The 12,017-nt window shown below is 42.9% G+C and overlaps 1 protein-coding gene across 1 annotated transcript in view; it reads right to left on the reverse strand.

The window, feature by feature from the left end:
* SLC25A24 (solute carrier family 25 member 24) overlaps positions 1-9,547 on the reverse strand; it is an 80,076-nt gene extending 70,529 nt beyond the window's left edge. Inside the window, exon 1 of the mRNA XM_089686623.1 lies at positions 9,264-9,547. Coding sequence (XP_089542749.1) covers positions 9,264-9,446 — 183 coding nt within the window. The 5' untranslated portion in view covers positions 9,447-9,547. The remainder of the gene's footprint in view (positions 1-9,263) is intronic.
* Between the last annotated feature and the right edge of the window lie 2,470 nt (positions 9,548-12,017).

Genomic DNA, 12,017 nt, shown 5'->3' on the forward strand with positions numbered 1-12,017 from the left:
TCTCTGGCAGGAGGGCCCAAATTATGATCTTGCAAAGAGGCCCACTGCTTTCATAAAAAGCTTCTGGGGATGACCTTTAAGCTGCAAGCACACAGGCAGTTTGGCCCATCAGCGTCAAATCCCTGCATCTTTTGGGTGCCCGGGAAGCATATGTGCAGCATCTAGCCCTGCTGCCAGTAGCCTGTCAAAATTTATAATACATGGTAGCTGGCCACGGTACCAAGCAATACTCATGTTTAAGGTGGTATGCATTCAGAGATCTATGCCCCAAACTTGCAGCTTGCATGGGGGTCCAGATTGCATAATGTGCAGTGCAGGGGGTTCAGCGTGCATACCATGCAGCATGCAGGAGTATATAATGCAAAGGCCAGTATACACAGTACCACGAAAAATTACTCCTCCCCTAACCTGCAAGTAGAGATCCCTATTGCCCCCAAGTTCATAACCCTCTCCCCCATCTGTGTGTTATGCACTCCATGGGCACTGCAGTGCTGTGCAACACAAGAAGAGCTGGGCAGTTGTGGCATCATGCAGTCGCAGCCTCGGGACCCAGGGCATTCACCCTGGCCCTAGTGATGCCCTATTCATCCTTAATTTACTCCACCTAACCCATCTCCTGTTAAGGCTAGGTTCACATTTTCTGTGTTCCTGCGGGCCGCATTTTGCGCGGGCACAAGAGCCCATTCATATGAATGGACTCCCGTGCCCCGGGACAAGCAGGGAAGAAGACCCTGCACTGCTTCGGAAAACGCAGCCTGCACGGGAACCTCGGATCCCAGTACGGTTGCGATTTTCAGTGCGGCCGGCGTGTCAATAGAATTAATGGCACCCGCCCGCGGGTCCGCATTCCTCTGTGCGGGTGATGTGGCTGCATGGATTTTTGTGCGGATCCACAGTTGCAACACCCACACAGATGTGAACCTAACCTTAGCCCTATGTTTATCTTGATGTTTTGGGTTTCTATTTTATTTTATTTTTTGGCCAATAATAATTTATACATTTATTTTGTGTTTTGTTCAATCATTTTTTTGTGTTGCTGAACTGATTTCATAGAGCAGAAACTACTGAAAACTAGGAGAAATATTTTACCATTGTACCTAACTGTGCTCCTTATCAGTCTTTAAATGACTCACCTAATGACAAAGTTCACATTCATGAAGGCAGCACATGGACTGCTATCAGCCACTAAGCCAGAGGGGGTTTATGTTTTATTGTAGTCATCTAAACCAGAAGCCAATCCAGGGATAGGCTGTAGTCCGTTTACTCACCGTATGGAAATGGAATACCATAGCTAACACTATAGTAAGGAGATTTGTTTATTTAAAGGTGTGTGAGGCAGGTCACTGCTTGCTAATCGAAAAAGGTTATTTCTTGACATACAGTAGGTATGAATGGGAAACTAGGAAGTAGGAATATTAAGATGTGGCCTGCACATTCTTTAAATAAAAAAATGGATTCCCAATATACTACCTAGTCCTATATCATATCAGTCTGGTATAAAATCTGGTTAAAAAGAGAAAAAAAAAAAAAAAAAAAAAAAAAATCGATACACTGGGAATAGGTTCCCCAGTGGGAACATAGAAACTTTCCTTTCCATTAACAAAGTATTGCACTGAACAATAATGATGTGCAAGGGGAATGATCTGTTAGTTTGGCTTCTCAGCTATAGTATGTGTTGCTGTAAAATAACAGTTTACTGCAATGGACATTAAAGCGGCATTAAACCCAAAAATGTAATACACTGCTCAAAAAGTTAAAGGAACACTTTTTAATCAGAGTATAGCATCAAGTCAATTAAACTCTTGGGATATTGATCTGGTCAGTTAAGTAGCAGAGGGGGCTGTTATTCAGTTTCAGCTGCTTTGGTGTTAATGAAATTAACAACAGGTGCACTAGATGGGCAACAATGAGACGCCCCCTAAGACAGGAATGGTTTTACAGGTGGAGGCCACTGACGTTTTTTTCCATACTCATCTTTTCTGTTTTTCACTAGTTTTGTATTTGGCTAGGGTCAGTGTCACTACTGGTAGAATGAGGTGATACCTGGACCCTACAGAGGTTGTACAGGCAGTCCAACTCCTCCAGGATGGCACATCAATATGTGCCATTGCCAGAAGGTTTGCTGTGTCTCCCAGCACAGTCTCAAGAGCATGGAGGAGATACCAGGAGAAAGTCCTTGACCCATCAGGACCGGTATCTGCTCCTTTGTGCAAGGAGGGACAGGATGAGCACTGCCAGAGCCCTACAAAATGACCTCCAGCAGACCACTAGTGTGAATGTCTCTGACCAAACAAATCCAAAACAGACTTCATGAGGGTGGCCTGAGGGCCCGACATCCTCTAGTGGGCCCTATGCTCACTGCCTGGCACCATAGAGGTTGATTGGCATTTGCCAATTTTACCTGAATAAATAAAAGCGGATGATTGTAAGCACCCCTGTCAGTGTTAAGCGGTTTGCTCAACCTTCTAACTGCTACATTTGCAGGCAAGGAATCCTTCATCCACATTGAGTGTGTGGATGGGGGAATCGGATAATTTTTTTCATTCAACCTGCTGCTTAAATGAAAAAAAAAAAAAAGAAGAAAAGAAGATCAATGTATGGGCTGCTTAATACAGCCACCACATACAGTACATACAGTCATGGCCGAAATTGTTGGCACCCTTGATATTTCTCCAGGAAATCATGTATTTCTCACGAAACGTATTGCATTAACACATGTTTTGCTATACACATGTTTATTCCCTTTGTGTGTATTGGGACAAAACAAAAAAAGGGAGGAAAGAAAGCAAATTCGACATAATGTCACACAAACCTCCAAAAATGGGCTGGACAAAAGTATTGGCACCCTTTCACAACTGCGGATAAATAAGAATGTTACAAGCATGTGATGCTCCTGTAAACTCACCTGGGGCAAGTAACAGGTGTGGGCAATATAGAAATCACACCTGAAAGCAGATAAAAAGGAGAGACGTTCACTTAACCTTTGCATTGTGTGTCTGTCTGTGCCACACTAAGCATGGACAACAGAAAGAGGAGACGAGAACTGTCTGAGGACCTGAGAACCAAAATTGTGGCAAAATATCAACAATCTCAAGGTTACAAGTCCATCTCCAGAGAACTAGATTTGCCTTTGTCCACAGTGCGCAACATTATCAAGAAGTTTGCAACCCATGGCACTGTAGCTAATCTCCCTGGTCGTGGACGGATGAGGAAAATTGATGAAAGATTGCAACGCAGAATAGTCCGGATGGTGGATAAGCAGCCCCAAACATGTTCCAAAGACATTCAAGCTGTCCTGCAGGCTCAGGGAGCATCAGTGTCAGCGCGAACTATCCGTCGACATTTAAATGAAATGAAACGCTATGGCAGGAGACCCAGGAGGACCCCACTGCTGACACAGAGACATAAAAAAGCAAGACTACAGTTTGCCAAAATGTACTTGAGTAAGCCAAAAGCCTTCTGGGAAAACGTCTTGTGGACAGATGAGACCAAGATAGAGCTTTTCGGTAAAGCACATCATTCTACTGTTTACCGAAAACGGAATGAGGCCTACAAAGAACAAAACACAGTACCTACGGTAAAATATGGTGGAGGTTCAATGATGTTTTGGGGTTGTTTTGCTGCCTCTGGCACTGGGTGCCTTGACTGTGTGCAAGGCATCATGAAATCTGAGGATTACCAAAGGATTTTGGGTCGCACTGTAGGGCCCAGTGTCAGAAAGCTGGGTTTGCGTCCAAGATCCTGGGTCTTCCAGCAGGACAATGACCCCAAACATACGTCAAAAAGCACTCAGAAATGGATGGCAAAGAAGCGCTGGAGAGTTCTGAAGTGGCCAGCAATGAGCCCAGATCTAAATCCCATTGAACACCTGTGGAGAGATCTTAAAATTGCTGTTGGGAAAAGGTGTCCTTCCAATAAGAGAGACCTGGAGCTGTTTGCAAAGGAAGAGTGGTCCAAAATTCCGGGTGAGAGGTGTCAGAAGCTTATTGATGGTTATAGGAAGCGACTGATTTCAGTTATGTTTTCCAAAGGGTGTGCAACCAAATATTAAGTTAAGGGTGCCAATACTTTTGTCCAGCCCATTTTTGGGGTTTTGTGTGACATTATGTCATATTTGCTTTTCTGCCTCTGTTTTATATTTGTTCCAATACATACAAAGGGAATAAACATGTGTATAGCAAAACATGTGTTAATGCAATACCTTTTTTGTGTGAAATACTTGATTTTCAGGAAAAATATCAAGGGTGCCAACAATTTCGGCCATGACTGTATAAACTTGTAAACTGCAATATAGAACAATCTTTGTTCTTCGGCTTAAATGCACTTTTAGGCTCAATGACAAAAAAAAGGTGCATGCACCTTTTTAAAAATGCGGCCACAGGGAAACCACATGGGCTTTTTGACCCTGCAGTTTCCCTGCGGTTCCGCACCCCCGATCTTGCTGCAGGCTGAGATGTGTGAGGGTGCCATTTAGAATGAATGGCAGTTCACGCGTCTCGCAAGAGCAGTGCGATTCGGATGCAGGAATCAATGCGATTCCTGCAACCGGAATGCACAGTGCAGACAAGTGTGAACCCAGCCTTGCATCAGATATCAGTTTACTGAAATCTGATCATTGAATGATGAACTTCCATTTTTTCCTGTTGCAGGAAAGTGTGCTGAATGCTGGCAATTTTGCATTCTAATAAAGCTGAATTCCAAGAATTCAGTCACTTTGTTAAAAGTAAAGGCACGCTATGAGTTAAGTCCAATGAGGTATATGCTGCCTTGTGGACTTCTATATTACTTATGTCCGACAGGTTTAGGGCTCTGCCGAAGTATACACTGAGACACTTAGGGCTGTGAGAGAGGAGAGAATCACACAGGCATCAACAGCGAGGCTCTTACTTTACTTTCCATTCATCATACATCAGCATCAGAGGTTGGTCATCAGCTCTGAGGAAAGGGATTTATCCCCGAAACGCATCAGCCATTTGACCGCACTGACAGTGAGAACACCTTGCCCGCCGTTGTGGCCATTGTCATTTTTCTATGCTTTTTAGATACATGCTTCGTCTGTGAGTATGTTTTTATGATTTAATTCCTACAATAAACCTTGGATAATGCACTAGGTGTGTGCGCCACCTGTTTTCTCTCTACACAGAGCAGCTATGCCTGCCCTTCCTTATACCCATTCACAGAAGCCTTTGTATTTAGTGAATGAGTTCACATAATATAAAGGCTTCTGTGATTCAGCAGGAGGAGGGGAGGGGTGGGCAGTGCATCTACAACAACTCTACTGTTGAAGTTGCAGAGACCAGAAGATCCCATGTTAGGCACCCAAAACTACCGTGATAACGGTCTTCTAGAAGTGCAATAAACCTGTCAGATGTAAATAATAGAAATAAGTCCAGGAGGTGTCATGCATCCCGTTGGATTTAACTCATGGGCCTTTGCTTTTTACAAAAGATCTGAATTCCTGGAGTTCAACTTTAATGCGGAACTAGACCCTCCTATCTTTTACAGCCAAGGAAGCTGCCTCTGTTTGATCTACCATTGCCATGGTGTGCACATGTTATGACATGAACCATTTGATGGCTTGTCAGTTCGATTGAGAGCACAAGCAACTGACAGATATCATTCATGGAATGTCTTGAATGCAAGAAAGGATTTAGTTGTGCTTTAAAAAGAACCCTGTCACGTTATTATGTGAGCTGCTAGCGTTGACTTGTTTTTCAAGGTCTAGGTTCTGTGGTCTCAATTTTTGAGGGGCAATAATTTTTTTATTGGGTGCCCCAACATCTATATCCATATTCCTATTCCAGGTCACTGAATACCCAAGGGCAGGATAAGTATGCATAAAAAAATCAGCAGCTTCCATATTTCAGTCCTGACAGGTTCCTTTTTGGGAAACTATAATGGCTCATTACATTGCAACAAACTGGGCAGGCATATTGGGCCCCATAAAATAAAATCCTGAGGATTTACGCCCCTTAATGACCAGGCCTTTCTTTGCTATTCGGCGTTGCAATATTTCAACTGGTAATTGTGCAGTCATGCAATACTGTACCCAAACGAAATGTACGTCCTTTTTTCACACAAATAGAGTTTTCTTTTGGTGGTATTTGATCACCTATGCGCTTTTTACTTTTTTCACTATAAACAAAAAAAGACCGAAAATTTTTGAAAAAAATGATATTTTTTACTTTCGGCTATAAAAAAATATATATAGTAAACTCAAAGTTAGTCATGAATTTAGGCCAAAATGTATTCTGCTACATGTCTTTGGTAAATCACGTATATATACACGTGATCCTGCGCACAGGGGCCGCCCTGCAGCAGTAATTGTACTGCGAGCGGTCCTTATGAGGTTAAAGTTTTTAATTCATCAAAAAAACTTTCCTTAGTAACTGCAAAAAGATATGAGAAGTTTGCACCACTAAAAAATGACAAACGTACCTCTTCACGCAATGTGTCTTTTTTTAGGGCTTGTCAAGTTCAAAAAAAGTGAACAAAGTCACATCCATGTGCCCCTCCTCCCCACTCCCTATAGATATTGATTCTGCAAGACAATTAACAGGAACTGCTGACAAGACGAGATAGAACAGCTGAGACCAGGCTAGAATAACTAGGAGTAAAGCAAGAGCTCAATGGGGATTGCATGTCTATTAAACAAAAAGTCAGTAAAAAGTGAATAGTGTGTTGACTAATATAAGATTTACAACATTTTGAACAAATCTAGGGGACAGGTGGAACAAGTAGACAATGCTTCTACAAAAAACAGAATTGCCAGCTGAGTAAAAAAAAAAAAAAAAAACCTATCAGCCTGGTATAAGCTTCCAAATCGCTGACACATAATTACATATTGCAGTCCGGAAGTAGTTAAAGGGTAAGTTTAGCTTTTCAGAAGAAATGAAAAAGGTGAACGAACACCCTTCACCTTCCCTACACCCTCTTCTCCCCCCTTCCCAGACTTACCTCTGTGGGTGATGAGCTGTCAGTGCCCATGCAGCTGGAGTAACGGTTCAGGGATTTAAAATCCCTTCTCTACTTCCACTTCTTTATGCAGCGCTTCCAGGATGGATCAGAATAATGTTCTATGCTGGCACTGACCAATCAGAATCGCTCTGACCCATCCTGGAAGTCCTGCAGAAAGAATAGCGAAAAGAGAGGGGATTACAAATCCTTGGACCACAGAGGTAAATTCTGTGGGATGGAAGGGGGGGGGGGGGAGGGGGTGCAGGTTTTGGGTATTCAACTTTTCATTTTTTTGTGAAAATGTGAACTTACACTTTAACTCTAGCATGCTGTAGGCACGATGATGCATAGAACATAAACTACAACCAGGTTCTGGTGCCTGAGAGCCACAGATGTATGCTATCTATACAAACAATGACAGGATATAGCTGTGCATGGATATACACACAGTTCTGAAGGTACACGTGTATATGGACATACACCCCTGGACCCAGACAGTCCATGTCCAGGAGCAGAAGCCCAAAGGCATATGTATGTTGCTGCTTGGAGCGGCATAGATCAGTATCCTGTAATTCATCTGTATAGGCAGCTATGCAACACCCTGTGGCTCCCAGGTGCCAAAATGTAGCCGCATGTTATCTGCCCCAATTACACTGGTGTGCATGAGTCCATAAATTCACAGTGACAGGTAGCCAGAAGTATTGTGGGCACAGTGTAAAGCTGGCCTGGCCATACAAATTTGGGCTGGTTCCTGTAAAAAAAAAAAAAAAAATCAAAAGGAGCCATGCGAGAATGGTCAATTGAACAGTGGCTGCATCCAATCAGATGCAGTTGCTGTTTGGGTATTTTGACAGCTGGCGGGGACAGAATCAGTCAGACTTTTTTTACAGCTAAAAGTTACCCATACACTGAGGGGATTTTGGATGGTGCATGATGGACTGGATGAAATTTTTTTCCTGGGTGGCTCTGTGGTCACCTTCCTGCCAACTTCCTTTAATTGAAAGATCAATGGAGCCAAGCAAAAAACTGGACAGTAGTTTTGTGTAGGAGTCTTCTGACAGCAATAGCCAGCACTGCAGGTTTGTCTATCCGCCCTGCTCAGCATGGATGAAAGAACTGGTTAGTTTTCTTTTGTTCTGCCTGCAGGCTAAATGTAAAAAATCAATCAGTGTACGTCCAGCTTTAGATGGGTCTTATTAGTAGAACATACTAGCTCAGGATGGTCATGCACATCGATTTTCATTCAAGCTGGGAGCAGAACAAAAAAAAAACAAAAACAAATCAACTCCTTGATTCATGCTATACAGTGCAAATGAACAAGTCTCCCTCTGTGGATATTGTACTCTGACAGCTGTCAAGATTTATTTCAGGTACTTATATAGCACTGTCAATTTACACAGCGCTTTATATATATATATATATATATATATATATATAGTGTAATATATGTACATTCACATCAGTCCCCAATCCTCAAGGGGTATACAATCTAAGGTCCCTAAATCGCATTTATACATACTAGGGACAATTTAGACAGGATCCAATATTAACCTACCAGCATGTGGGAGGAAACCGGAGTACCCAGAGGAAACCCACGCAGGCACAGGGAGAACATGCAAACTCCAGGCAGGAGGTGCCGTCGCTGGGATTCGAACCAACGACCCTAGTACTGCCAGGCGGTAATGCTAACCATACAGCGGCTGCCTCCACTTGGATGTAACCATTGTTCAGACAAAAATCTCCCAGCAGTTTCCTTTGACAAAAGTCAACGAAATATGGAACTTTATTGAATGGAGTGGGCCCAGCAGGGCAGTCCACTGAGCATATTTCAGATGATTGCTCAGGAATTGGACAGATTTTGCAATGTATGGCCAGATTTAGTCAGCGACATACAGATGGATTTGTTCTGTAAATCCAGTTGCGTGCGACTATCATGAGATATGGAGGAGAACCTTCACAGACATAAATAACCAACTTAGTTATCTGAATCATTTGACAATCCCCATTATAACTCAGCGCTGGCACTCCGCCAATTGTCTACTGACATACATAGTATACACTCATATACCATAGCGACTCATATAACGATCATTACTGGGGTCTGACCAACACCATGTCGGTGACAATCACCAGCCACCCCGGGCCTGGCATAATGACAAGTCATTTATATATATATATAGTGAGAGGGAGACACACACATTACACAGCCTCCAGTGCAGAGTTGTGCAGTGGATGGATTATGGGGAATGCTGTCCCTGTGCAGAGGCTCCCCCAGCATACAGATGATGATCCAAAACTGCCATTACCTCCTCGGCTCCGGGGGACACGGCCATCCCCAAGGCTTGGAGCCCCTGCTGCAGCTCCAGGATGTCCACCTTCCCATCCTGATTGATGTCTAGTTTCCGGAAGAGCTCGGCGTACTTGGACGGAGTGTCCGATCCTTCACACATCGCCCGACCCAGCAACGACCTCCTGACCAGCTCATACATCTCCGGATCTCTCTGGGGATCGCTGATGTGGGATCAGGAAGAGCTCAGGCCGACAACCCAAAAATGTAGAAAGACAAGAAAGAGTACAGTGACAGGGCACCGCCCAGAGAGGGGAGGGGAGGAGGGAATTCCCTCCGCCAAAAAGGAGGAGGAGGAAGGGGGCACTGACATCTCCTCCCAGACTCTGCACATACTTCTCCAGACTACAAACATTACTCCGATCTACTCCTCTGATCACTACTCCTCTGATCTATTACTCCGATCACTACTCCTCTGATCTATTACTCCGATCACTACTCCTCTGATCTATTACTATGATCACCACTATTCAGATCTATTACTCTGATCACCACTATTCAGATCTATTACTCTGATCACCACTCCTCTGATCTATTACTCTGATCACTACTCCTCTGATCTATTACCGTGATCACCACTATTCAGATCTATTACTCCGATCACCACTCCTCTGATCTATTACCGTGATCACCACTATTAAGATCTATTACTCCGATCACCACTCCTCTGATCTATTACCGTGATCACCACTATTCAGATCTATTACTCCGATCACCACTCCTCTGATCTATTACCGTGATCACCACTATTCAGATCTATTACTCCGATCACCACTCCTCTGATCTATTACCGTGATCACCACTATTAAGATCTATTACTCCGATCACCACTCCTCTGATCTATTACCATGATCACCACTACTCAGATCTATTACTCCGATCACTACTCTGATCTATTACCATGATCACCACTACTCAGATCTATTACTCCGATCACCACTACTCTGATCACCACTCCTCTGATCTATTACTCTGATCACCACTACTCTGATCTATTACTCCGATCACCACTCCTCTGATCTATTACTATGATCACCACTACTCAGATCTATTACTCCGATCACCGCTCTTCTGATCTATTACTATGATCACCACTACTCAGATCTATTACTCCGATCACTACTAATCTGATCTATTACTATGATCACTACTTCTCTGATCTATTACTATGATCACCACTACTCAGATTTATTACTATGATCACTACTACTGTGATCTATTACTCCGATCACTACTCCTCTTATCTATTACTCCGATCACCACTATTCAGATCTATTACTCTGATCACCACTCCTCTGATCTATTACTCTGATCACTACTCCTCTGATCTATTACCGTGATCACCACTATTCAGATCTATTACTCCGATCACCACTCCTCTGATCTATTACCGTGATCACCACTATTAAGATCTATTACTCAGATCACCACTCCTCTGATCTATTACCGTGATCACCACTATTCAGATCTATTACTCCGATCACCACTCCTCTGATCTATTACCGTGATCACCACTATTCAGATCTATTACTCCGATCACCACTCCTCTGATCTATTACCGTGATCACCACTATTAAGATCTATTACTCCGATCACCACTCCTCTGATCTATTACCATGATCACCACTACTCAGATCTATTACTCCGATCACTACTCTGATCTATTACCATGATCACCACTACTCAGATCTATTACTCCGATCACTACTCTGATCTATTACTCTGATCACCACTACTCAGATCTATTACTCCGATCACTACTCTGATCTATTACTCTGATCACCGCTCCTCTGATCTATTACTGTGATCACCACTACTCAGATCTAATACTCCGATCACCGCTCCTCTGATCTATTACTGTGATCACCACTACTCAGATCTATTACTCCGATCACCACTCCTCTGATCTATTACTGTGATCACCACTACTCAGATCTATTACTCCGATTACTACTCTGATCTATTACTATGATCACCACTACTCAGATCTATTACTCCGATCACCACTCCTCTGATCTATTACTATGATCACCACTACTCAGATCTATTACTCCGATCACTACTCTGATCTATTACTATGATCACCACTACTCAGATCTATTACTCCGATCACTACTCTGATCTATTACTATGATCACCACTACTCAGATCTATTACTCCGATCACCACTACTCTGATCACCACTCCTCTGATCTATTACTCTGATCACCACTACTCTGATCTATTACTCCGATCACCACTCCTCTGATCTATTACTCTGATCACCACTACTCTGATCTATTACTCCGATCACCACTCCTCTGATCTATTACTATGATCACCACTACTCAGATCTATTACTCCGATCACTACTAATCTGATCTATTACTATGATCACTACTTCTCTGATCTATTACTATGATCACCACTACTCAGATTTATTACTATGATCACTACTACTGTGATCTATTACTCCGATCACTACTCCTCTTATCTATTACTCCGATCACCACTATTCAGATCTATTACTCTGATCACCACTCCTCTGATCTATTACTCTGATCACTACTCCTCTGATCTATTACTATGATCACCACTACTCAGATCTATTACTCTGATCACCACTACTCAGATCTATTACTCTGATCACCACTACTCAGATCTATTACTCTGATTACTACTACTCTGATCTATTACTCTGATCACTACTCCTCTGATCTATTACTATGATCAC

The sequence above is a fragment of the Staurois parvus genome, unplaced genomic scaffold, assembly GCF_062004578.1.
Source record: "Staurois parvus isolate SC_StPar_1 unplaced genomic scaffold, SC_StPar_1.0 ptg000402l, whole genome shotgun sequence".
Classification (NCBI taxonomy): Eukaryota; Metazoa; Chordata; class Amphibia; order Anura; family Ranidae; genus Staurois; species Staurois parvus.